This window comes from Crocodylus siamensis, chromosome 3 (genome assembly GCF_052110815.1).
Source record: "Crocodylus siamensis isolate JL-2025a chromosome 3, ASM5211081v1, whole genome shotgun sequence".
Lineage (NCBI taxonomy): Eukaryota > Metazoa > Chordata > Crocodylia > Crocodylidae > Crocodylus > Crocodylus siamensis.
The window spans coordinates 110,898,237-110,925,455 of NC_143397.1; the positions used below are offsets into that span (position 1 = coordinate 110,898,237).

Here is a 27,219-nt window from a genome sequence, read left to right on the forward strand (position 1 = left end):
CCCAGCAGGGATTTCAGCAGAGGGAGAGCCCAGGAAGCTGAGTAAACCTGACTGGGCTGGGGGTGGGGTGGAACATGCTCTCTTCCCCCGCCATGGCCAGAGGGGAGCTGAGCTACCTGCTGTGGGCTCAGGGCTCTCCACTCTGCTGCCTTTGCCCCGGGGGCCAGCTGTACATCCCCTGCCCACTCAGAAGCAGGAGGCACAACTCGCCACCTCCACTGCTACTGGGGGTGGGGCAGAGGGCGCATGGTCGGTGCGGGGTTCCCACGTGAGAGGGCAGCAGGGTGGAGAGCCCTGAGCCCACATCTGTCCCAACACAAATCTGGGAGGGCACGTGCCCCTCCTCCCCGCCCCCCGGGTGGTGTGCACAGCAGAGGGAGATGCCCCCCTTCCCCCTTGGACAAACTGCCTATGGCTCTGTCCCGCTCCATGCCCCAGGTCCCACACAGTACCCTGGCTGGGCAGTGCTCCCAACCCCAGCCCCACTCCCTCCTTCACTGTGGGGCTTCAATCTGCCCCCCCAGTGCCCCTTCTCCCCCAAAGACCTAACTGCAGGGAGTTGCTCTCCATGCTGCCTGGCTACATTCCTGGCCCTGTGCATGCATGTGGTGCCCCCTGCATCCCATTCCTGACAGCTCCAAGCAGGACCTCTTGCAGGCTGTAATGCTGCCTGCCTGTAAGGGGAAACTCAGTTTCCTGGGGGAATATGTGTTAATATGCCTATACATGGCCACTGTTAGGAACCAAGCTGGGACCATGTTCAGTGCCCCACATTGCAGAGTGGACAGAACCTGTGAGTGTGGAGAAAAGGTAAGGGAGGAAGGGAGAAGGGCAGATGGGGAAGCAGAGGCTGAGTGGTGGGGAGAGATGAGGAGAAAAGCCTGCAAGGGTGAAATGACAGGATGCACAGGTAGTTGGGGAGCAGGAAGCATCTACAGCAGTGGCCTGGACCCATGGGTAGGGGCGGGAGCCTGAGCCAGAGCATCCCCCTGCACTCCCATGCTCAATTCTAGGATGAGGAACTTTTTCTCCCTACATTAAATATGGAACAAAACCTTGTCTTAAAGCTGACTAAATATAATATGTAAGTGAAGTCTCAGCCCTGCAATGGGCTCTGACTGTTACCCAACCCCTCACAGTGTCTCAAAGTTACATGACTTCAGGGGAGGGTTAACCCTGGGCTGTGTGGCCTAGCTCTGTGAGGGTGGCATCAGTTTGACGGGACCTCTCCAAGGCACCCATCTGTAAGCAGGCAAAACACGTCCCTGAAGGGGCACCATGGTCTGACATCATTCCTTTGTGACATCCTGTTCCCCCAGCAATCAAGGCTCTAGTGCAGGGGTGGACAAAATATGGCCTGCAGGCTGAATCCAGCCTGCCAGACCATTCTATCCAGCCACTGGGGCCCCTAAAAAATTTAGAAAATTAATATTTATCTGCTCCTGACTGCCTGTCAAAGTTGACAAAAGTCAGGGGCAGTAGGACCCAGAGGAAGCCACCAGGAGGATCAAGTGGCTGTAGAAGCAAGGCCCAGCCCCTCCCCCCGCCAACCAGAAGCCCCATGCAGAGCAGAGGCTTCTCGCCTGGGCCCCTGGGGCTGTTCCTGCCTCCCTGTGCTGGAGGGAAATTCAGATAAGGAAGTGGGGATAGGCAGGGGAGGACTGCAGGTGATCATCCCAGTCCTTGGGCCTGGACCAGGCTGGCAGCTGCAGTCCTAGCACTGCAGCCAGCAGCCACATGGTGCCAGAGTGGCTGGCAGTGGGCAGGGGGCGGGGGTGGAGAGGAACGGCAACAGCCACAGGCAGGGAAGCACTGAAAATGGCAGCAGGCAGTGCGGGGGAAGGAGAAGTGAGCAGGTATGTAGAGCTCAGCTGTTAGAAATGGAATATTGTTAGAAATGGAGTATTGTTAGAAATGCACAGCTTGCATCTTGCACCTGATAAGAAAGAAACACTGCCAAGGACATTTTTCCTTGCCCAGCCTTGCCACAGCTTTTCTTATACTAAATCGCAGACTCTCCCCCAGCTTCTCCCTAGCCTTTCTCATGCAGATTACAGAAGCTGGAATTCAACTGACTGTGTCCTTGAAAGGGGGGGGGTTAAACTCTTGGTGACCTATAATACTCTCTGAGCATGCTTAATTAGCTGATGCATATTTACCACTCCGCCCTGCATACTTAAGTAGTTAATTATAATATACATGCGATGTATGTAGTGATGTAACCACATGTATGCTTGTATGAAACGGAAGTGAGCTGTAAGAGTTCCTGTTTCTGCACACATGCCCAGGAGGAAAAAGATAAATACAGCCTGCAAAATTCCTTGGTGGGTTCAGAGTAATCTGAGTTTTTGACTCTGCTCTGACCCTATTTGCAAATACACCTTTTGTGCCATCTAATGAGTGTGTGTCTGTGATTTTAGTGGCCTCCAGAGAAATGAACCGCTTTTAAGCATCACAGCAACAGCTGGGTGGGAGTGCAGCCCACACCGGTGCACCGGGGCCAAGGCCAGCAGGAGCCCAGAACAGGATGGCAGGAGTGCAGGGCTGGGCTGGCAGGGCTCTGGAGCCAGGCCAGCACCCCCTCTCCCTGCTGGTGCAGGTCAGCCCGGCCCATAGAGCCCTACTGGCCTGCACCCCACGCTTCTACCGCCCTGCTGGCCGCCCTGCCAGCACTGGCCCCGTGCTCCTGCCCAGCTGTCACTGTGCTCCACACACCTGCTCAGTGCCCCATCCCTCCACCTGCTGTAGCCATTTTCCTGGTGCTGCCACCACTCCCTTCCACCCCCTGCTGGCTGCTCCAGTACCACATGGTTTCTAGCTACAACGCTGGACCGCAGGATTCAGCAGGACCTGGCCCAGCCCCTGCACTTCTCAGCTGGCTCCGTGCAGTGCCGGATGGGCTGGTCCGGCTCCTGCTGCATCCTGTGATCTTGGCCATGCATCTGGGATGTGCTGCTGGAGCAGCGAACTGGGGGAGAGGGAGGGGGAAGCAGCAGAAGGGCAGCAGTGGCAGACAGGGAGAAGTGGCTACAAGTGGGAGCACAGAGCCACACTGGTGCCCTGGGGCCCAGAGCAGCAAGAAGGGGAGTCCGGGCTCAGAGGAGCACTGCAGGGGAGGAGGATCCAGCCACAGCGCAGGTGCTGTGGGCGAACCCTCCCCAGCCACTGTTCCCCCATAACCACCAACACCACATAGCCACACATGCATCCCCATGCTCCCCCAGCCCACCCCACATACACACAACCCTATACCCACCCACCCACACCCTCCACAATATAGAAGCTATGGTGCAACCCCCTCTGCATCCACTACACAAGCTCATGTCAATCAGGACAAAAATATTTGTTGAAATAAAGCTGATGAAGACATAGTCTATGTTTGGGTTTTAGAGCATACTTTTTTTGGTTTAGAGATGGCAAAACTACAAACTGAAAGGAGTACTGCTTGGGTGCAAGGGGAGCGACTTCCCGTGGCAAAGGGCAGGGGCGGGACTTCCGGTCCCAAGACGAAGACCAGGGGGCAGAGCGCCTGCCAAGGGGCAGAGCTACCGCTTGCCACAACTGCCCGCCCCTGCTCTAGTGCCAGGGTTCTCCGGCTCAGAAGGGGTGGGGAGGACACGTGACCAGAAGCTGACGACTTCTGCGCGGGGACGGGCTCTGCGGCCTCACTGTGAGCATGCGCAGAAGCGATGGCACGCCTTGTTTCTGAGGGATGCGAATAAAGGACGTGACCTCGCCCACCTCTTCCGGAAGTTACGCAGTTCACGGTAGTCGCTATAGCTCCGGTTCCCAATAGCCTCTGCGGTATCGTCCCGGCCTCTTGCCTCCACCGCCGGCAGGGTCGCTTCTGGCGTCTCCTGCGCTTGCCAAGATGGTTCCCCCGGTGCAGGTCTCGCCGCTCATCAAGGTAGTGCGCTCGGGCCCGGTAGGATGCGGCGCGGCGGCTCCTGGGGCAAGGTGACCCCGCGGGCGGGAGGGCGGGCGGTAGGCCGAGGGCCGTCCATAAGCCGTTCCTCTCTCGCTCCGAGCAGATGAGCCGCTACTCGCTGCTGCTGCTCGGCGTGCTCTACGGCAAGACGCGCTGCGGTAAGTGCTCCGCTTGGGCCCGGGCAACGGGGGTAGGGGCAGGCGGGGCCGTTGTAGCTACCGAAGCGGGTCAGCGTGCGTGTGGGAAGGGGGCTGTTGCCATGCTGGGGTCTTGCGCTTTGGAAGCCAGCATGCCTGCTCCTGCTGTGGCTTCATGTAGCCAGATGCTTCTGTGGAGGTTTCGGTAGGACAAAGTACTGATGATGCTTGGTGTGGCTCTGTAGACAGTAACGCTGTTTCTGTGTGCTGTGCCATAACATGCAGACAGCACAGAATTAATTGCATGCCGTTTATAAGCATGCTTACTGCTAGTCTGTGCCTCTGTATTAACTTGAGTGTGCCAGCACTGGCCACTTAGGGCATTAGTTTTGCAGGTCAGATTCTTCAGCAAAGGCAAGTTTAAGGCTTTGTCTGTGCAGCTTCTCTGTAATGATGTGGTAAAGTGATGCAGCACCCCTATAAGGACTGTTATGCTGCTTATGGTTGCTTTGGGTACATTTGTGTACTGAAAATTGGCTCCATAATAGGATGTTGCCGTACTTAACCAAGTTTGGTTTTAAACTGGAGGAACTATAACTTCCAAACACCACCTGGATCTAAAGCTTGTTTCTCCCTTCTTCCCACTTACATGTAGCATGTGTATCTGTTCATCTGTTCTACCGATGAATCTTGCACTGTTATTTTACATCAACATACCTTCAACAGTGTGGATGATAGAGCTCTTCAAATCTTATGCTAGCATGTAATACCTCTGGTAGGCAATGGAATTACTGTTCTATCTTCCAAAAGGCATTTACTTTTAGGAAAGACTAAGCTTTAATTCTTTTAGTAATCTGAGGATAAAAAACACCAATTCAACTTTCAGTAGTTAGCTTCAAATTGGAATTGGCATATAACCAAGGCCTGATAGCAAACTGCCTTTGCAAATGGGCAGATAACAAAACTGGATAAATAACTAAAATAACACATAATTTCCATTAATTGAAATAATAGACTATCTAAAGCCTATTGCTGAGGAGGAAAGGAGACTAGAAGCTGAAGAGAAAAAGAAGCGTGAAGAGCTGGAACGGATTGCAAAAGAATTGGCAGAAGGTATTCTCTCAAACATTGGCATTACCTATCTTATGCTAAATATGGATTTGAAATGTGTGCTGCTACTTTTTTTTTTTTATAGCAGACACTAAGTGATGTGTACAGGCACATAATGGGTGATAATTATTTTCATGTGGTCTTATAAACCAGTGTAGCTCAGTTGACAGTAGACGGCTATCTCTTATCAGCTATGTAAACTTGCATTTCATAGAAGGTAAGTAAAATAGTAATATCCTCTTCATTACTGGTTCAGTAATATCCAGTAATTAAAAATCCAGTATCTGCTAGCTATACACAGAATAATGAAATAACTGTGATTATATTTCGTTGCCTTGAGTCCTTGGCTTAAAAATTGCTATGGTTTACTTGTACATACTCCTGTGAATAAGCTCTGGAAAGACTGCATCACTGAAAACAACATAACCAAATAACTGAAAAACAACTTGTTAAAGTAGATGAAAGGAACTGATGGTTTAAAAAAAAAACAAAAAACCTAATTTTCCTTTATTTAACATACCAAGACCTTCATATGTTTAAGACTGTCTTATTTTAGAGCAGCAACCTAAACTGACTTGTTTTTCTTCTCTTTTAGCAAGTGAAGATTCTATATTGAAATGAACAAAGCAGGTTGGACCTCTTCCTCTTCACTAACGTGACAAAACCTTGAATTAGTTGTTTAGTGGTTAAAGAACTTTATTTGCTACTTCCACCAATAAATATTTGTAAACGCTTCTCATTTGCTGTGTTTTTTGCATAAGCTATGCAAAGTACAAGTAACAGGTATTTGTACAATGTAAAAAGAAATATGTATAAGAAGTCATGGCTGTCTTCCATGGGGACGATCTTTTGGGGTTCAAATGCCAGTTTTCAGGTGTGTATATATAGAATCATAGGAAGTTGGGGCTGGAAGGGACCTCAGGAGGTCATCTAGTCTAACCCCCTGCTCAAAGCAGGACCATCCCAACTAGATCATGCCAGCCAAAGCTTTGTCTAGCTGGGTCTTGAAAACCTCCAAGAATGGGGAGTAACCTGGGTCCAGTGTTTTACTACCCTCCTGGTGAGAGAAATTTTCCTAATATCTAATTTAAACTTCCCTTGCTGCAATTTGAGAATATTGTTCCTTGTTCTGTCATCTGCCACCACCGAACAGTCTAGCTCCTTCCTCTTTTTTAATCCCTCATAAGGTAGTTGAAGGCTGCTATGAAATACCCTCTCAGTCTCTTCTTTTATAGACTAATTTGCATAAAGGTTTTTGTGATCAGGAAAGGTGGACTGTGAACATGGAGATACTGGATAGGGTTAGGAATGGAGAAACTAGTTAGGAAAACTGAAACTGTACTATATAGCTGGTTATCTAAACTAAGTTTTATAGCCAAGGGCACAATTCATCTTGGTAATGCATCCTAAGCTCAACAGTGATTGAATGTATATACTTGGCGATGTATTAAAATTACAAACTTTTTTTCCCCCCATCCTTTAGGTGTTATGCTGTTTGTGAGGGTCTGCTCCTTTCACATGACTGGTATTTCTACAACTTGTCTGAAGAGTTATTTTTAAATTGGCAAATAGGACAACTATACATTCTTGAAATTGGAAATACTTGACAACCTTGACTCTTTTATTCTGCATGTTGTTTATAGTTTGGGATTTGATGCAAACAGTTGTAAAAAATAAAAACCCTTTTAGCTCAGCTTTCCCTAGTAGAGGAGCTGACTTAATAGTTGGATAGCCTAGCATCTAACATGTTTCAGAACATCAAGCTGACTTTTTCAGTGTCTCAAGACTTGTAAGTTTTATTATTTAGTATCTATCAGTGTAACATTTACCCATTTCTTGAAGAGGACATCTGAGAATTGATTGGAAAAAAGTTAACGTGCAGATAGTTATGATGCCTAACAAAAAGAGAGAGATGAAACACAGCTTAAAGCAGTAGTTTACTCTACATGCTAGTAAGTGTTCAGTAGAGCAGCTAACTTTTCATGGGTTCATGGGTCCACTTTTTCTCTCAGACTGAAGTAGGAGGACCTTAATTACTACTTTAAAAATGACTTGGGTGTTTGGACAAGAATTACCTTCTTATTTTGGGTTTGCTATCCAGTGTTGCAAAACCAAACACTTGTGGAAAATGACTGAATGAATACTGGCATTACTAATATGAGCTGTGTCCCTGGGTGTTTTGTCTATATGAGCAAGTGTGTGACTTGCAAGTTTCTGCTCTTTCCATACTAGATCATGGTAGCTATACAATATTTAAACTTGGTTCTCATGGTTAACACCTTGTTTTATTTACACCCACCTGTGAGGCAGGTTACTTGTTCTTGCTGTAAATATTTTGTTTCAATAAAAATATGTAGAACTTTCTACAGGTCAGACTTTGTATTTACAGCCTATTCAATGGGATCAGCTGGTATCATTCTGCAAGTAAAGCATGAGCTCTCAAACAAGCTGTAGGGTGTAATATGACTGACTTAATTTCTAAGCCTAGCCTAGTTTCTTGGTGTGTGTGGTTTTGTTTTTTTGTACTTTGCAGGTGTTGTGGGGGTGGGCAGGAACATGTACAAGGGCGAGAGGTGAAATGAAGAACTGAGGAGAGTTAAAGGATGCCTTTATTCAAGGTACAGTGTATACTAAAAGTGGAGAAAGCCAACCAAGTGCTTTCCCTTCCCTCTCCCCTTCCACCACACTGGACTTACCAGCTGAAGGTAGCTCTCCATACTACTTGAATGCTGCACTGCAGCTGTGTAGCACAGGCATTTATTGAACCTACTGGCTCAATATCAGTTGCAAAGAAAACTGGCTATTGGCACTGATCTGATACCAGACTGATGTATTGGTGCACCTCTAAGCCAGTGCCATTCCATATGAAAGACTACAGGAAGTCAAACACAGTAGATAGCTTAACTGATTAAAAAGTACCATAGAATCTGTGGGTAGAAATTCCCTGTTTTATATAGGAAGAATATACTAGGTCTATATGAGTTGCTTTACTTCCCTACCCCCCCACCACTCCCAGTACCCCTCACTTCTGACCTACAGCCCCTGCCTGTCATCCCTGCTGCACTGAAGACCACCCCCCCAACCCCTTCCCCTGCCTCCCCACCCTGCTGCAGCCCTAGTGCTATACATAGACATACACATACACACACTTACTTGCCTGTACCTACTGGGGCATGTACAGAGGCATATGCCCTAGCCTCTACTCACCTTCCCCCATTCTCCCCAGCACCAAGCACCTGTTTGCTGAGGCAGAGCAAAATCCTGGACAAGTGTGGATATTTTAAAAAAACTGCCTGGACGGAGATGGAAGGACATGTCTGGGAAAACTCAGATGTATTGTAACCCTAAGCAGATGTGCAGCAGCAGTTTAGCTAGGGCACCTGGGTAAATGCTCACATCTGAGGCCATGGAAGCCTGCATATGGGTATGTAGCCACAAGTGATCTGGGTAGCACTGCAGCACTTAAAGGCTCCCCAAACCCCCAGCCAAGCTGAGCCTGCCCCCAGAGCTCCCTGGCAGCTGTGGCTGGAGCTAGCAGTTCCCCCTGTCTGCTGCAGGGGGGCAAAGCAGAGCAGGAGCAAGCCTGGATCTGCCTACTCCTATAAAGAGCAAATCTACATCCAACAGGACATCTGTAGGCAAGTCCATGGGGAAGGCTTACTGTACCTTATTTTACTGTACAGTAAGGCTAAATCATATTAATAGCACATATTGATGCACCCAGGATACATTTTGACCACTGATCCAGGATAACAGCGAGCTAGAAAAATGCCAAGGGAATTGAGAGAAGCCACAAATAGAGGTGCACGGATATATCGGTTCATATAATATCGGCACTGGAAAAAGGAAGATTGATATTATTGGCAATTGACTTTTTTTGACCAATGTGGCTGATAATGTCACCAATGAATACCATGTGCGTAAGTGCAGCCACAGCATGCATGGGGCAAGGAATGCAGCTGAGCAGCTTGGAGAGTAGCGTTTGGCCAGTAAGTCTGGGGGGGGCATAGGGGAAGGAAGAGGTATGGGAGGACAGATTGAGGCCCCCATGGTGAGGGAGGGAGTGGATGGTGAGGGAGGGAGTGGGGGATGGGGCTGGGGCAGATGCGCCCAGCTGGGGTGGGGGATGTAGCTGCAGGCAGCTTGTCTGGGAGGTGGGTGGCTTCCACTGCTGTGCGCACCCCTGGGGGAGGCATGGGTGGCATGTGCCCCCAAGATGGGCTGTGGGCTTGGGCCAGATGCTTCACCAACCTCTTCCCAGTGGGGGGCTGAGCCAGGGCTGCACTTTGGGCAGGTGGCAGCAACAGAGAGGGGGGCTATGGCAAATTTTGGGATGGCTGCAGCCCCCCCAAGCCTCCTCCTAGTGCCACCACTGCTCACCCCACCTGACCCCTGCCCACCCCAAGCACAGTCCCGACCTAGCCCCCTGCTGGGAAAAGGCCAGCGCAGCCCCTGAGCCCACAGCAGGCAGCCTGCCTTCACCCCGTGCACAGATCTGGGGGGCACATACCCTCCCTTCTCCCCCAGGTGTGCACACAGTGGTGGGAGCTGCCCCCCAGACAATTCCATCCTACCCTGCCTGGGGAGCGCTTGTCCCTGGCTCAGCCCCGCTCCCTCCCTCACCACAGAGGTCTTGATCTCCACCGCCATGCCCCTTCCCTCCCACAGATTTACCAGCCAAACGCTGCTTTCCAAGCTGCCAGGCTGCGTATTGGCAATCAGATTGGTAACAGCTGATATGGTTGGTTAATAATTAGGGATCCTTGTTTTCCATTTTCCACCGAAAAACAGAGAAAACCACAGATTTCCCCTTTTTTAAATCAGAAAAACTGCAGATTTCTCCTTTTATCTGAGAAACCCACGAATTCCCTGCTTTTGCTAACAGCTGTACAGGCTGGTTGAGCTCCAGCCTGCAAGAGCTGTTTGCAAACAGGGCAGGAGAGGGAGCAGGGGAAGCTCTCAGTCAGCCACAGGTCTGCTTAACTCAGCTTCACTCTTCACTCCTGGAGCCTGAGGTAAATGGGGCTTGCAGGCGGCTGGGGGCCCCTCTGGCAGGGCTGGGGGGTTGCAGGCCACAGCTGGGAGGCACCAGCAGGGCTGCGGGAGGCCAGGAGCTGGCCCTGCCCCCATCCCCACCCAAGCAGGCAGAGCAGTGGGGGAGCTGGCTCCATGCTGCTTTTGCTGCAGCTGCCTGCTGTTGGGGGCAGGGAGCTGCAGACTTGAGTCCCTGGTCCAATAGGCCTGGCAGCTGCCGGCCTCCTCCAGCGGCGCTGGTGGGGCAGGGTCTGTGGGTAGGGGCAAGAGGCATGAGTAGGGTAGGGGGCTGTTGTGTGGGCAATGAGGGGCACCAGTAGGATTGGGATGGCTTTAGGGATGAGTGAGGGGCACCAGCCGGGCTAGGGGAGGGCTGCAGGGGGCTTTTAATTTTAATAATGGATTTTGGGGTTTTTATCAGAGAATTTGAGATTTTTTGTCAGAAATGTTGTGATTTTTTTAATTGGAGAAAACCAGGATCCCTGACTCAGTTATTGGTATCAGCCAAAAAAATCCAAGTTGCAAAAGCAGAGAATGCAATAATGGGCAACTTCAGTTAAACATATATACTGGGTAAATCCTACCATAGCACAGGTGGCAAAGAATAGGTTTAGAGATGTCATAAATCAGTGATGTCACTCAGCCCAGGCCCTAAACCAGATCTGCCCTGCAACAGCTTCTCCTGGGCCAGATCTGCACAGCCAGTGCCTGCAATGGTAGCGGCCTCAGGACAAACAGGATTGTATCAGTCTGACACTTGCTGGGCTCCTGAACACTGACAGCTATGTCTAGCATGGTCTGGAGGCTCTGAATTGTGCCACAGGTCATGCCCCCGGATGACCCAACCTCCAGTTTCAAGTAGCACAGTGGACTAGATCAGGGTTTCTCAGTCCTCTAGGGGGCACTTGGGTCATGGCAGCGAAACCAGAAGTACCATGGTGGGACTTCTAGTTTTACTTTTGCACACTTTGATCAGTCACTGGAGGGTCCCCCCCCCCCCCCCCACACTTTTCAACTAACCTGTGGGGGAGTCCCCCCACTTGCCAGCCAGTGGGACCAGGATTTTATGACCTTATATAGGTGGGACATAAGGTGCAAAAGGTTGATAATCGCTGAGCTATATAGAATGGCACTGTGGGCTGGATCCAGTTCATAGGCTGTAAATTTGACACCCCTGCCATCAATGACGGCATTCTGCAATTAGTCCTGGAACCTTGAAGAGGAAAGGTAATTCTTGATTTAATCCTAAATACGGCAGGCAATTTGGGACAAAGGGTAACAATTGCTGGGCTGCTCTGTAATAGTCATCACAGTGTAATTGGGTTTGATATTTTTAAAGGAGAGGAGACAAAATAATCTACTGCAGTCGCTTTTGACTTTAAAAAGGGGAGCTATAAAAAACCAAGGAAGATTAAAAAAGGGTAAGGCATCAAAGAATGTTAAAAACTTGGAAACAGCATGGGAACTACTTAAGAACACCATATGGGAGGCAGAGTAAATGCATACTGAAAAAAAGGAAAGTGAACAGCATGGTTAAATGGTGAAGTAAGAGCGACTGCGAAAGAAAAAGAGGCTTCAAACCAAATGAGGAAAATAAAAGTGAGCACAAACTTTAGCGAGTCAAATATAACCTACAATAAAATAAGCTAAAAACAGAATTTGAGAAGAAGCATGCTAGAGACATAAAACATAACATTAACTATTTCTTCAAGTGCATTAGAAACAGAAACCCTGCCTAAGAATCATTTGGGCCACTGGATGATCAGGGTTTAAAAAGAATGCTAAAAGAGGACTAAGTCATTACTGAGAAAATAAATTAGGTCTTTGCATCTGTTTTTACTACAGAAGATGGAGAGATTCCCTCACCAGAGCTAGTCTCCTGGGAGAACAAGTCAGTAGAACTGACACAAATGGAGGTATCAGTAGATGAGGTGATGGATAAACTAAAGGAGATGGATACTGTAACAGGGAGCCAACACTTGGCCCCTGTTATGAGCAGGATTCTGGACATCGCTGGGCTCGCTGTTCCTCTTACCACAGTGCCGCACGAAAACTCTGCCACCACCAGCAGTCTCACCCAGACGCAGCAGGGAGCTGGTCCCTTTACCAGGAACAAGGCTTCTGAGAGCAGCTAGATTCCTGTCCACCCCAGCTTGAGGGTCATGCCAGGTTTCCACTGCCATTAACAACATCACTGGAAAGGAACCCAGGAGTGCTGGCAAACACCAGCTTCCAGCAACCATGTGACAGGGGAGCAGGAGATGATCAGAGCCCAGGAGGCCCAGCAGATTTAAAAGTAAAAGGGCCAAGGCCCCTAGACCCCTGGAGAGGGGAACAAGTGCACTCTCTCCAAGAAGGGAGCAGTGCCTGTCTGTGTGGAGGCACAGAGAAAGTGATCTGCAGCAGCTTGAACCTGGGTCTCAGCCCAGGGTGAACTCCAGGATGGAAGCAAGCTGGTGAAGGATAGCCAGTGCAAGAGAACCAAACTCGCAACCCACCGAGGTCAGATGCAGGACATGGGGTACAACTGTGTGTGGGCAACAGCTATGAAGGTTTCTCTGGGGGTCCCGTCCCTGGGGTGGACAAGCCAGTAATGGTGATGCTGGTCAGGAGGATACTGCCCAGGAAGCTGTGGATGAGATATAGCTGAGGTAGATATAGACAAGAAAATGGACAGATTCCACGAAAGATAGATTACATAGAAAATAAGAGATGTGAGTAAAGGTTGATTGTGTCCTGAAGAGTGCAGGGTGGGAAAGGTCTGTGGCAGGATTCTACAACTAGTCAAGCCACCAGTCAAGTGTCTCAGACATCATTGGAAGACCGTAAGTCCACCTGACATGTATGGTAAGGGCAAGATGTAGGAGGTGGAGCCCTGTGAAGAGGATGCATCTCCTTTGCTGAGAAAATGCTGTTCCCATTTTGTTTCACCAGTCAGCTTCCCTTTATTTTGTTCCCATGAAGGCATGGGAAGCCAGGAAGCCAAGGGATCCCCCTGCAGGCAGCTACTTGAGCCTGTCTGCCAGCTGCAGCAACAGCATCAGCTGCTGGAGAGGGCCATGTTGGGGTAATCATACCACCTGGTCTCTTACTGAAACAAGCACCTAAGGAGCCATGTGAACAGGGCCTACCCAGCAATATGATGGGCACATGCCACACCCCAGGGCTCCCTGGTCTGGATGGACCACCCCTACCTGGTACCTCGGGGTCTTTACCCAGGCAGAGCCCATGGTCCCGGCCTCCACACAGACGGAGCCCTTGACTCCAGGTTGCAGAGGCTGACTGGCACATCTTCTGGAGGCTGGGTTCAGGGGTAAAGATTGTCAAGGAGGCCAGCAACCACAAGCTCATAACTGGTTTGTTGAAGGGAGGTCATGCCTAACAAACCTGGCATCCTTTTATGACCAGGTAACTAATCAGCTGGACATGGGACATCAGCTGGACATGGGATATCATCTACCTAGATTTCAGCAAGACCTTGATACTGTTCTCCATGAGATTCTCTCAAGTTGGAGGGTACTGGCCTAGACCAGTCTACAGTGAGGTGGGTTGGCAACTGGCTCAGAAGCCAATCCCAGTGAGCTGTAATCAATGGGATGGCCACATCTCGGAGGGCCATCTCCAGTGGTGTCCCCCAGGGATCAGTGCTTGGGCCCATGCTCTTTGACATCTTTATGAATGACTTGGATGAGGGAGTGGGAAGCGCAGTGATTATATTTGCTGGTTCTATGGGCTGAACGCAATCAGATGAGGTTCAGTAGGGACAAGTGCCAGGTTCCTCATCTGGGTAGGAAGAACCTTGACCATAACCATACGTTGGGTGGTGGTCCACTGGCTGGCACTTCACGTGAATGGGAGTTGGAGGTGACAGTTGACCAGAAGATGAATATGAGCCATCAGTGCAATGAAGACACTAGCAGTTCAAACAGAAGTCTGCCCTGCATTAGCCAATGTGTTGCCAATAGATCCAGAGAGGTGCTCCTTCCCCTCTATTTGGCATGGTGAGGCCACAGCTGGAGTACTGTGTCCAGTTCTGAACACCACACTTCAAGAAGGATATGGATAAACTTGAAAGGGTACAGAGAAGGGCCACCCATATGATCAGGGGCTTAGAGGGTAGGCCCTACTGGGAGAGACTCCAGAAACTGGGTTTGTTCAGTCTGAGTAAGAGAAGACTGAGAGGTAACTTGATAGCCACCTACAAGTATGTTAGGGATGAACACCAAGATCTAAAGGAGCAACTCTTCAGAAAGGTACCCCTTGGGAGGAAGAGGACCAATGGGCACAAGCTAGTTGTGGAAAAATTTAGGCTAGACACAAGGAAAAACTTCTTTTCCATAAGGTTATCTAGAATCTGGAACACATTCCCAGCAGAGGTGGTGCAGTCATCATCCCTGGAGGAGGAGGTTGGACAAGTACGTCATTGAGCTCACTTGAACCCAATTACCTCCTGCCAGCAGAGGTGGTAGTCACCATCCCTGGAGGAGGACGTTGGACAAGTACCTCACTGAGCTTGCTTGAACCCAATTACCCCCTGCCCATGGCAGGGGACTGGACTTGATGATCTTACAGGTCCCTTCCGGTCCTTCTATTCTATGATTCTATGGCAGGCGAGTACAAGGAAACCAGCAGCAGCCTGGGAAAAGAGATACAGATACATCACACTTGTTGACAGATAAATTAAGCTAATAAACACCAGGACTTGATGGCATTCAAACTAAAGCAGTGGTTTCTCAACCTTTTTAGATTTGGGGCACCCCTCCTTTAACCCGAGGCATGCCTCCATAACTGTTGTGAATTGAGCAGCATCATATTTCAAAAATTAATTTCTTACACTACTTACCTCCTTGCAGTGGGGCAGGGCAGTGGCCAGGCAGGAATGTGAGCCTACACACTTTTCTCCTTGTACTGCCTTCTCACACCTTGTAACACCTTTCAAAAGACCTCATGATACCCAAGGATGCCGAGTATGCAACCTATTACTAAGAACAGCTTTGGCACTATGTCATATGTCCTTAGTATGAAGTAACTGAATTTCTGTGGGATTCTTACTCCTGTTGGAGCTGGCAGTAAATTAAACTTACGATAAACTGCATTATGGGACATGCTGTGCCGCCTTCTTATGCTTTCAACTGAGGTCCAGGATTTTACCTTTTTGTATCAGGAATGCTTATTTTGGTGGATGACAATGGTGCATATCTTGCCAAGTATCCCTGAACCTTTGTAAACAAGAAAGTACTGCAAGCAGGAATAAATGGCCTACTGAATTTTTTTTCATTACTTTTAATAAACTATTAAAAGTAGAGTCAGATTTTTCTGATATTGTTTCAAACTTAGATTTCTTAACAATCCAAAGCTTAGACACCCACTACACATGGACTGTCCAACATTGTATTTTCAATACTTAATATATTAGTGTAGCCACTAAATACATTTTCAACATAAATGAAGAACTGTTTGAAAATATAAATCAGAGGAGTCCTACAAATATGTAAACTAAAAGTGATTATTTCAAGGACAGCAAGACAAGTTTTAAATGGTTTATTTTAGAATGAGCCTTACATGTGCAGTTGTCCTATACACAACTACAGAATATTTGTTGTTTTTCAGCATGTGTGGTCCAATACAAATTCTTAAGACAGTTAAATTTCAGATAAAAAGTGCTAGTATATATTTGTACAACCCTGCTTAGTAACTTTTGCTAAAGCAAGTACCTTTTTATATTCAGCATTTTTCTCCAAGAAAATATTGGTCAGTATTTCAAAACCTACTTTTCTCAATTCTGCATATAATTTGGACTGCTGTAGATGAATTTGTTGCATTATATACTGTATTTTTAAATGTCACCATAAAGTTCAAAGCAAATGAAGTGCAGCATGTCTGGAGGCACAGTTCTAAGATTTTCTATTATTCTATAATTTTCAAAAACTGCAAAAGCACCTATACAGCTCAATCAGTCACTGCTCTCCCTGCTAAACTAAATATCTCTCTTTCACCTAAGGTGCGACCCAGAGCTAACTGAAGTCAACAGAATAGACATCAATTTGTTTTGGGGCAGGCTTAGATACCTAAGTTGGGAATAAAGAATTACAAACTTTAACCTTACACCCTAAGCATAATTTAACAAAGTCCGTTAATTTTTTTGTGGTTAGTACTTTTAAACAACATGTATTGTAGGACAAAATTTCAGGTGACCTGACCTCTTTCTTTGTTATACAAGGTTAAAACATTAAGTTTGAGGTATTGAACTTTACGTGCACACACTCAGCAGCACCAATATCTTCTACCTCATGGCTAGACATACAGGGACATATTTTGCATGTCACAACTAAAATTGGTCTCCTGGATTGTGTGTTGTTTAGATGGCAATATTAACATAGTCACAGACCACATTTGGCCCAGTACTCTGTCTAAGCCCAACCAAAACAATCTCTGCTCCAGTAACCACACAATCCAATGCTTTTTTATAGCTCTTTGTATAACCACTGTTACTGACTAGCTAACACTGTTTGCACCCAAAATAGTGCTATTCCGTTTCAAGCAGTGTGAGACCATGATAATTTGTTTCACCATTAGATGGCAAAGTAAATTGCATATAATTAAGCCAACAGTTTTCATGAATCCACTTACCTACAATACGAAATTTGAGCTTGTGGGATATATGTATAGGGAATATTCCAGCATCTAGAACTTTTTCGTCCTATGGAAGTTGTCAAGAATGTCATTCTTAAATGGTAAAAATCTAGTTAGTGTCTTCTGAAGGTACAGCCTTTGATCCCATACTTATTTGCTGTGAAGCATCTGTGGTCATTCTGAGGCCTCTGATTTGAAATAGCTAGTTCTTCTGAGCATAGATAAGAAAATTCTGCAGCAAGTGAGCAGGCAGAAAGTACTGAGAACCACATTTCCTCAAAATGTGCTGTGCTCTTAACAAGCATGTTTTGTCATTCTCCAGATTTTCTGTTACATTGATCATCACTGTAGCATACTTGACAGAATCAACTTCTGAACCTAACTCTTCTCTCACATGTATTAGAAACAATATTAAAGTAATATGCTCAAGGGAAAAAACACAGGAGGTGGCAGGAAAATCAACATAATTTTTTTTTAAAAACTCAAGCATATACCAAAACATTTATAAAGCTGTGGCTTAGAGGTGAACAAGACCCTAATAGAGAGCAGAGAAAGATCTCCCTGTACCCACCCTAGTTTCTCTGAGCATTCCTGTAAGTAGGCATTTGTGAAACTTTTTGTTGTGAATTAAATCCCAATCTAGCACATCAATGGTATTAAGGGATGTAAGCTGAAACAGAAGTGTCCAATTGTAGTATCCATACAAAGCTCACATACTCATTTCTCATCACTGGTCAAAAATGGCTTACTCTTTGGTCATGCAAACTCTCTAGTACTCAAACTAGGCTGAAAGGACATTAATGTTACAAACTATAGTTAGGAAATGCCACAATTAAGGTTGCCAGGACAACCTTAATTTGGCACCTTTGTGATATAGTATTTATATGTTTGTTTCTTCAGGATCCCTGATAGTACATATTGCTCATGCAATGAGAAGCTATAGGTTTCTCCTTCCCTGCAAATGCATGGTTCATGTATTTACAGCACACCCATCTAACTCTACTGAATACAGAATTATTGTCATTGTGCATTTCTTTGGCTTCAGTAGAGTTGCAATCTTTCAAACCAGTCCTGAATTTGGCCCAGTTTCTCCACAAAATAAGGTGTACTAATATCAGCAAAATAAAAACAATGTATTAGTTCTACAGCTAATCCCTGTAACTTTAATTTCCCCAATGCTGGTTCTCATTAAAGGCCAGATTCTGAATTCAGATTCTGAATTCAGTTACCAGGGTGTCATCCCAACTCCATGTCTATTCTAGCATACCTGAGATCAGAATCTAGGTATCAGTTGTTGAATAAAGTCTATTTTTGTCACTCTGAGAAGCCAAGCAACCTGAGGGGTCAGTCTTTGCATTTCCTGTTTGCATATTGCTGGCTTTTACACCTGGTCCTGTGAGATGCATAGGAGTTGACTCTACCACAGTTCACCTGCCACACAACTAGGGTTGAATTGGGCACATGATCATTTCAACATTTTTCCAGGTAAATGTGTGCATGTAAGGGGCATGTTTAGACTTCAGGTCATATCCTACTTCCATTAGTCACACAAGTAGATTCAGATTGCCAAATGCTGCCCTGACTTAACCTTTCTGTAACCCCAGTGACTTGACTAGCATTGTGTGGAGTTAGACAGGGCAGAATTTGGCTCTTTACCTTCAGTAAGAGTACTCGTATGAGTAAGGCAAACGAGATTTGGCCCTTCCATGGCTGCTGATAGGTCTAATTTAGGTAGTAGAATGGTAAAAATAGAATTTATATTTGTACACCATGATTTTGTTTTACAAGATGTTTCTCAATTTGCGTCATTCAAACACCATCTTTCTGAGCTCTAAATTATACAGCAGGTTTTAGATGTGGGAGCTGTTCCTCCATTGCAAGCTAATGCCTCTCCTGTGTGAAAAAAGACAAGTATTTAGATATGCATCCAGAAATGTTCCAACACCACTGTAATTTGAAATACTTATCGATGGAAAGTCATTTTACTTTTAAAAGTTTTAAGATAGTGACAAACATGTTATGAGTTCCTAGCTATTCAAGATATTTGTTATACAAAATAGTTTGAGCTTCAAAATGCTTTTGGAAACTTCTGTGAGGTCCAGTGAAAACTTTCTGATGTAGTTTTTGTCAAAAATGCTGATTTTACAAAACGTATCAATTTCCCATAGGAAAAAAAAGCTTATTGAAGTATTTGTTTTATTCTGATTTATTAAAAAGTAGAAATGAAATGTTTAGATAAGATCAGTTTTATTTACAGAATTTTTTTTTTAATTTCTCTCTGGGGATATTTATTTTTTTCTTTCCAGTTTGGGACAAAAAGGACATTTTGAACTAGTGGGATTTTCCATGAACTAACCACTTTGAGGTTTTCCTAATTCTCAGTCTGACTGCTGGAGTGAGGCAGCTGGAGAAGATGATGCATCTACACTACCAGTCCTGTAAACCCCCAATATTTACTAAGACTCTGGTTAGGCTCCTGTTGAAGCCAATGGAAAGGTTGCAGGGAGCTGGACTGGGTCCAGAAAGAAACACAGATTAAAACAAACTAAACTGCACACATATTAAATTGTCTTATTTTCAGCAAAGTCTTGGCATGAAAGAAACTACTACATTGCAATTCTTATTTTAGGGAGTAAGTTGCACCTCCTTTAGTTTGTCCTATTATGCAGCTTTTTACAGATGCAACTGGTTCAAAATTACAAATAGGTGAAAGGTGATTTACCCAGGGTTTTATCTGGAAAAAAAATGTGTGCGCAAGTAGACTTAACCAAGATATGAGAATATCACAAAATTTCTCACCTTTCTTTTCAGCTGCCTTTTCTGCCGCCTTTTTCTTCTCTTCTTCAATTGCTTTCATTTTTGCATCATACTCATCAGCACGGGTCTTCCATTCCTTTCTGTTGTTCAGCAACCCATCCAGCATTGGCTGGATTTCCGGGTGGAAACGAGAAAATTCCTGGACCAAACGTATGCACAAAATAATTCAATGTGTACTTAGCCTTGTCTGCTCATACATGAACTTTATATCATCTTATGCAAGTTTAAGCATGTATGATTAGGGAAGCAGCCAGATATCTTACCACTGCCTGGGTAGGAAGTTACTTAGAAGGAACGTTTACACTTGGGTTCAAAACAGATTAGAAAAAAGAAGAAATAGTCTGACCAGGTTGGGGGTTTTGTTTCTTTGCAGACCTGCCAACTCCTCCAAGTTGTGGGAAACTCTGACAAGAACCCCATGTGCTTGGATGTATTTCCATTTTCTACCTTCCAGGGTGCAGCACAGCACTACTGCTGCAGCTGCATCCTGTGCTGAAGGACAGGTTGGTTCCCCAAGGAAGAAGTCCCAAATACCACAAAACTCTAGGCCCTCATGTCAGGTAATCCTAATACTGTTTTGCCTCAAAGAGAGTAGTAGGAGCCAGAAAGGCAAATGGGCCAGGCAAAGTCTATGACTGATGTGCATCCTGTAAAGAGATATTGGGGTAGGGGTAGTACATAATAATGGGCAGGAGGAGGCAGATGTGTGAACTGAAGAGTCCTTGAGAATACACTGGAGTTGCAGAATTAAATAGAGGGGGTTTCAAGGAATGGTGTTTGAGCTGAAAGATGATGGTGGTAGTGGTTAGAATGGGATAGGAAGGGGAAAGGAAAAGAGACTTCAGCTTCTCTTTCCCCAATCTCTCCCAGTCAAAACCTTGCTCCGCTTTGGGAACTTCCCTTTCTTATTTTATAAATCAAGAAGTGGGTAATATTGGAAGAGTGGTGGAAGGAAAGAGCACTCTTGGCCAGGAGAGAGGTCAGGAGCCAACCATGTACAAACAAGTGACACTATTTGCGATTTGAAAATTTGGAGAAAGAGTAAGGGCTTCCAGTTCTTTTCCCAGCTGTGCCCAGGGTTTCAGTGAGATGAGGATTAAAGGGAAGAAGCTGATATGCCCCTCCCATGTTGGTAAGATTTCTGCCCTTGCCCTCATATCATCATATATTCTCTATTTCACAAAAGGCAAAGTGATACAAGTGTGAAGCCCTTATTGATTGTGAGCAGGTGTGTGTCAGAACTGTTGTATTCTTAAGGCAAATTCATTATTTAGTAACTTAATCTAGATATTCTGGTGTCATCCTATGATGCTATACAGGTTCCCATACTAAATTCATTATAGTGGTATCTGAGCACCTAATAGTAATACAATAAGCAACATGAGTAACTGTCCTGGGGGCTCACTTTCTCTTGCCAGGAGGAGATTGGAGCATAACTTGCTCTACAATGTTTTGGGTTTTTTTTTTAATGTGTGTATGTGTGGGTGTGAAGAGAGGCACCAATGAAATGTGCCCTGCCATTTTGCCATTAGTGCAAGAGATTGTGATGTTTGATGCTTCTTGCTCCTCACAGAAATGCATTCCACAGCCTTGAGCTTTACGCTTGTTTCTTTTGACACAAATTTATACTTCAGGTCATTAACCTGGGTTATCTGGGTTTTGTTTTTGGATGAACCTGGACTCACTTTCAGGGTTATAGTATTTCTACAGGATTAGACTTCAGTAGCATCCCATTACTCATTCTGCTATATGGGTCATTCCGCTGTATAGGTTGAAGCTGAGAGTCTGGTTATTCTGGACCTGGTGCAGTTCACAACTAGTATAGAGCAGTGGTTCTCAACTGCACCCCAGGGTGCTGCAAGAGCCTGCCAGAGGTTCCACACCATGCGGTGAAATTGCCCCACACAGCTCTCTATTCAAGAGGCACCTTGGAGACACACTGACAAGTGGCTTGCCTGCATTACATTATGCAGGCAGGTGCAGTGCTTCTGCTGCAGCTCTTCCCAGTTCAGCCTCAACATGCCTCCTGAAAATAGCTATGTGGGACAGTGACATCTGCCCGTTTCTGGGGTGCACCCTGCAAAGTTGGAACAGGAAGGGCTGTAGCAAGAATTGTAGGTTAGATATCAGGAAAAACGTTCTCACCAGGAGGGTAGTAAAGCAACAGGTTACCCAGAGAGGTGGTGGACTCTCCATCCTTGGAGGTTTTTAAGACCCGGCTAGACAAAGCCTTGGCTGGGATGATATAGTTGGAGATGGTCCTGCTTTGATCAGGGGGTTGGACTAGCTGACCTCCTGAGGTCCCTTCCAACCCTATTTTTCTATGATTTTAAGAGCACATGCTCCTGCTACAGCTGCTTCCCACTCTGACTGTACAGGAGTTGCATGGCATGGAGGCGCATGGCACCTGGACTCAGTAGTTGTGGCTGTGGGGTGATATATCATATTTCAATATTCAATATCATATATTCAATATATCATATTTCAATATCATATATTCAATATCATATATCATATTTCTAACGATATCATATTTCTAACACATTAATTAATAGTAGGATTATAATGTTTATGTTATAATATGCCTGATATATTTTACTCTTTTAATGTAGTGTATTTTGAAGAGTTCTGAAGGGGTTCCTTGAGTCTAAAGAGTTTGAAAGCCACTGGCATAGAGATATAAATGTATTTCCATACAACTGATCAATCAGTTCAAGGGGCTGTTTCAGCAGATGAAAAACACTGGGCATGGCAGACTTGGGGTGTTCAGTGTCATTTAAGATGTGTTTTAGGCTGTTTTGCACTGATGAGTGGTGAAAGGTTGTGAGAACAGGGCTGAGGATGAGGTCCTGCATTTCAAAACATAAGCTTAATTTAATAGCTGATCAGCAATATGTAGTCTGTGAGTAATGGTGGATCAGACCTATCTGTTGCATGCTGGTACTGTAAAGTGTGCCAGTTCCCTACAAACATTCTATGCTTATCGTGGTTTTCAAGTTATTGTATCCTATAGCCAAGGCCATGATAAAAACATTGTAGGCACTCACTGCATCTCCTGGATCAAGAGGAAGGTTGTAGCATGGTAAATATATTTTAAAAAACCCCCAACACAATATTGCTGAGTTTGAAAGATACTGATTGTTCTTCACAGTGCTAATTGCTTACCTTATATACAAATGTGCACACAAAGTCAATGAAACCAACTTGAAGTTTTGGTAGTTCAGCAGCCTTTTTTCTGTCCATCATGGGCTGGAAAAGAACATCGATTCCTTTGGAGAACAAGTCATAAAAGCCCCGTGTTTCCACTCCACAACTTATTATGGCATCATTTTTAGTCTAACAGTTCTATGGCATCATCCGTAATAGTTTCTCTTTTTTCCCCGATGCCTGCAGCAAAGGCAGCCAGTGCAGAGCCAAAAAACCCTCTTATTTAAAATAGTATGTGATTAAGGAGGGCTCCCCTGCTCTCACAGCATGCTCTCTGTTAAGAGGTGTGACCAAGTTTCCTGCTTCTTGTGAGATACTTACAATAGGTTGTTGCTGAAGTACACTTATTTCCAGGTCTCCTTGTTCCCAGAACTCAGCTGCTACTAGCAAAGCTACCTGCATTAAAAAAAGAACAGCCACCGTCTGTCTTTTGGCTTTAAAATACAAAACAGCTCAGGTCTTCACTAGCAGAAAGAGCCCCGCCCTGCTCCTTTTCTCATAATCTTGTCCAGTCTAAGACTTTTTTTTTCCAATCAATTGTTGTTTTGCCTTTAATTCTCTGCTGTTTTACCAAATATCCACCAGGACAGCAGTGCTGAATTGAATGGAGTTGCTCTGTCATAACAAAATGGAGAGTTGAAAGCGATATCTGGCAAGATAGCTCATTGGTGCACTCCTCTGTCAGTCATTCAAGTTCTGGCTGTGTTTCTCTGCAAGAACTTGCTTCTTATTAGGCCTCCTTATATAAGGCTAAATAAGGCATTAGTTATTCCTTTGGTCTTCTCCATAGAAATACTTGCCCTTTGCTACCCTGAAGCTCTTGAGAATTGTCTTAATACCCTGCCCCTTCAAAAGTGAAATTTTAAAATATGAATGTTGGGTTTTATTCATCTTACAGTTTCAGAACCTTGAGAATTTGTAATTTAAAATTTACCTATAAGCATGACCACTAGAAACTTTCTGAAGTGAAAGCCAAGAATCTCACAGTTGTATGGCTCCTGGCCCTGGCTCCCTGACTGAGGGCAGGGGGCCTGGAAAGAGCTGCAGGTGAGGGGAAATAGGGCAGTCCCCAGCCACCTCCAGGCTGCATGTGCAGACTTCACTACACAGCCCAGAGCTGGCCAGGAACTGTCCTGGTCAGGGGCAGGTCCGATCCAGCTCCAGGCTGGGTGGGGAGGTTTCCCCATGCAGGGAGCTCCCAGCCCACACTCTGCGGTCATAACTGTGATCACGGGGCTGGGGCTGAGAAGCTTGTTCCCAGGCCCTGCTACACAATCGCGGGGTGTGGGATGGGGAGCTTGTTTCCATCCCCAGCTCTGCAATTGCTGCAATTGTGGTTCCATCCACAACCTGCAATTATGGAGCAGGGTCTGGGAATAAGCTCCCAGCCCTACCTCTGCAATCAGGGAGCAAGGGCTGTGAGCTCCCTGCTGCCAGGGCACAAGGACATTGTCCCCACCTTGGCTCCAGGCCACAGCAGCAGGCAGCTCCCAGGGGCAGGGAGCAATCTCTTGCCCCCTGCTGCCCAGCTGACCGGGAGCAAGTTTGCTCCCTCTTGGCCATCTATACGTGCCATATGGGGCAGTAGCTAATCGTGAGTAAATTTGCTACTTGTATTTACAAGTAGCAAATTTATTCACAATTAGAGCAAATTACTGCACAGCAAGCATCTGCATGTGTAGACAGTGATGCTTACTGCACAACAATTTGTTCCAATTTCAAGTAAAGCATCTCATGTAGATGTGCCCAGTGGGTGCATCTACATGTGCATTAAGGTACTTTTTCTAATGTGCACTAAATTTAGTACCTCCAATGTGAGGTACTAAAGAACTGTGCATTAGGCTGCCTTAATGCTCAGTAACAAACATGCATGATTTTTAAGTGAGACTTAATGTGCAGTAGCCTATTTTACTGCACATTAGTGTAATTGCACAGGTTTTTATACACAGTGCTTTAATATGCAGTAAAATAGGCTACTGCACATTAAATTGTATGTGCTCCCAGTGAAACTAGGCCAGTTGGCAACATTTTTTTTCCTTGCTTCCCATATTCATAACACTGAATACATTCTAGGGAGCAAGAGCACTGGGATGCAGTCTCCCCTTTCATTTGTTCTTTCACACTTTATTTACCTACTTTAAATTTTGACTAGGTTGTGTGCTTATTAGGACTCAGTCAGGTACATACACTTTAAGAAGAAAATCAAATAACTGATGAAACCAACAAAGCAGCTGTCACTGCAAAGAAATTATAGTGTTATGTGCAAATAAGCATCCAGCTGGTTACTGAAGTCTTAGACATCAAAATCTTTTTAAAAAATCAATTCTCTTATGTTGTAACATAGGGTTGTGGATTTGACAACTTGTGAGAAAATATTACAGCCAGAAGGATTTACCAATAGTTTGTCAATCTGCAAATAATTATCTACCAGTATTGCTGGAAATTGTGACGGGAAAAATCTTAGTGCTGACTGCTGGGAATGCAGCAAGTTGTAATATACCGGCTGCATCTACATGGGCAGTGGACTGCACAGTTGTTACTGCACAGTCATTTAATACTTGCTTAAGCAGAGTTACTGCGCAGTCTTTATACTGCACAGTTGTTTTTAGAAGATACTTTGCAGTAGCAATGAGCTACTGCACAATAGCTTGTTGCTACTGTGCAGAAAAGCTGGTGTCACGGTTCATGTCCGGCAGCATTATGTCGCTGTAGCAATGGTGATGTAACACCTCGTGTAGATGCACCCACTGAAGTGTATTTCACCTATATGGAGCAAGCAGTTTTTGAGGCCACTGACCTGACTCTGGACTTCCCAGGGTTTAGTAATAGCAGACAAATCACAGGCAGTCATCATCATGGCCCTGGAGAATGGAGTCAGAAAGGAATCAGTGTTCACTCTACAGCCTTTTGCTACCTCCTGCTTTATATCCTACCCCCCTGCCTTGTGTTAAAAATGAAGGAGAGCCAGACTGGCTTAATAAAATTCATCTGAGTGTGCTGCCAGCTTCTGCTCCAGGTTTGCAACCTGTATAATTTCCTATGATAAAACTGATTTACATACAGCTTTTTTGTTTTTGCTAGTCCTAGGACACTTGAGCCACTTTTGAGCACAGCAGAGACTCTAGTGAAACATTAAGGAAGGAGAGGGTCCCCCAGCGGCTCAGGGGCTGGTGCGGCCTCCAGCTCCTGTCCAAGCACTCACGCTCTGATTGATTGTTTCAGACAACCAATCGGAGTGTGAATAAAGTGTTACAGACAGACAGACTGAGGCTTTTATAATAGTAGAATTTTAAGCAGGGGCATTATAGCCCTAAAACAATTTTAATCTAAAAATTAGTAAAAGTTTTACGTAAAAGCCACTTGTGGGCATGTTGGTGTAAAATAATGGCATTTAAAAATAAACTTGTTGTTCTTTCTCTTTCCTTTCTAGTACTCTCTGGGCTTTCTGGTTTTCTTTTCAGGGTTTGTAGTAACTTCAGTTTTGCCATTTTTTAGTGCAAAGTCTGTTTCAAATCCCATGGATTGGGTTAAAAAGATGCCTTAAATGCCAGCACAGACTACTCACAGTAACATGGAACTGCCATACAAACCTTGCCATACTGCTGCACCTTCTGGCAAGCTACTCCCAAGGATAAAACTGTCCCATTTGTTATAAAGTTTACAAAAACTCAATTAGACTGAAGCTTGCAGTGGACTAATACCATGGTCTACCATGAGACCTTGCATTGTATCTTTGTGTTCCCATCTGTATCTTCTCTCTGTATTCCCCCCACACATTTTCTTTTCTATTTAGATTATGAGGTGTCTGACGCAGGAAGCCTCTCTTTGTCCTGTATTTGCTTATCTCCTAAGTGCAGTACTGCTCAGCCTCTGCCCGTGGGCCAAATTCAGCTTATGGAGCTCTGTCATCTAGCCCATGGAGCTCTCCATGGGTCCAGAAATTTGACAGCAGGGGAGTGGTTGCAGCATTAATTGTTGTGGCTTCTAGAGCTGGGTCAATGAACACTGCCACTTCTCCTCTGCCACCAACATTTCTGGACCTGTGGGGAAACCCCACAGGCTGGATGACAGGGCCCTACATGGTGAATTGCGCCGGTCCATTGGGTTATTCTGCAGCTGGATCTGGCTTGTGGGGTTGGGCTGGTGCACGAGGTTGCTCTGCAGCCAGATCAAGTAAGCAGGACTAGGCTGGTATGCCAGATCGCACCTGCGGATCAGCCCTGCACACCCGGGTTCCTCATACTGGATCTGGCCCATGGACTCGTCCCATACCGCTTATCTGACCCATGAGACCAGAAGGGTGAGCACCACTGCCTTAGAGCTATTTGGGTTCTGATGTATGGCAAATGCTCT

The 27,219-nt window shown here is 45.7% G+C and overlaps 2 protein-coding genes across 4 annotated transcripts in view; one reads left to right on the plus strand and one right to left on the minus strand.

Moving 5' to 3' along the window:
* Positions 1–3,577: 3,577 nt before the first annotated feature.
* Positions 3,578–7,539, plus strand: ATP5ME (ATP synthase membrane subunit e). Of its 2 annotated transcripts, XM_090038971.1 has the most exons (5): positions 3,578–3,907; positions 4,032–4,086; positions 5,080–5,178; positions 5,771–5,805; positions 6,659–7,539. In XM_090038971.1, the coding sequence occupies exons 1-4, from the start codon at positions 3,872–3,874 to the stop codon at positions 5,794–5,796; spliced, it is 216 nt and encodes a 71-aa protein (XP_089895097.1). In that variant the 5' UTR covers positions 3,578–3,871; the 3' UTR covers positions 5,797–5,805; positions 6,659–7,539. The 2 variants fall into 2 exon arrangements, with proteins under 2 accessions (XP_089895097.1, XP_089895096.1); XM_090038970.1 differs by lacking the exon at positions 6,659–7,539 and having other exon boundaries at positions 3,605–3,907; positions 5,771–5,910.
* Positions 7,540–18,662: 11,123 nt separating this feature from the next.
* Positions 18,663–27,219, minus strand: part of PDE6B (phosphodiesterase 6B) — a 37,191-nt gene continuing 28,634 nt past the window's right edge. Inside the window, exons 18-22 of one of the 2 annotated variants that reach the window (XM_090037262.1) lie at positions 25,664–25,727; positions 23,188–23,262; positions 22,825–22,908; positions 19,642–19,798; positions 18,663–18,735 (exon numbers count right to left, since the gene is read on the minus strand). In XM_090037262.1, the coding sequence (XP_089893388.1) occupies positions 18,674–18,735; positions 19,642–19,798; positions 22,825–22,908; positions 23,188–23,262; positions 25,664–25,727 (442 nt within the window). In that variant the 3' untranslated portion in view covers positions 18,663–18,673. The remainder of the gene's footprint in view (positions 18,736–19,641; positions 19,799–22,824; positions 22,909–23,187; positions 23,263–25,663; positions 25,728–27,219) is intronic. The other variant, XM_090037263.1, reaches the window with a different exon arrangement.

Coding starts and splice junctions, on each gene's coding strand:
- ATP5ME (XM_090038971.1), top strand. CDS start 3,872: ATGGTTCCCCCGGTGCAGGTCTCGCCGCTCATCAAG. Junction 4,087..5,079: donor CTACGGCAAGACGCGCTGCG/GTAAGTGCTCCG, acceptor TTGAAATAATAG/ACTATCTAAAGCCTATTGCT. Junction 5,179..5,770: donor TGCAAAAGAATTGGCAGAAG/GTATTCTCTCAA, acceptor CTTCTCTTTTAG/CAAGTGAAGATTCTATATTG.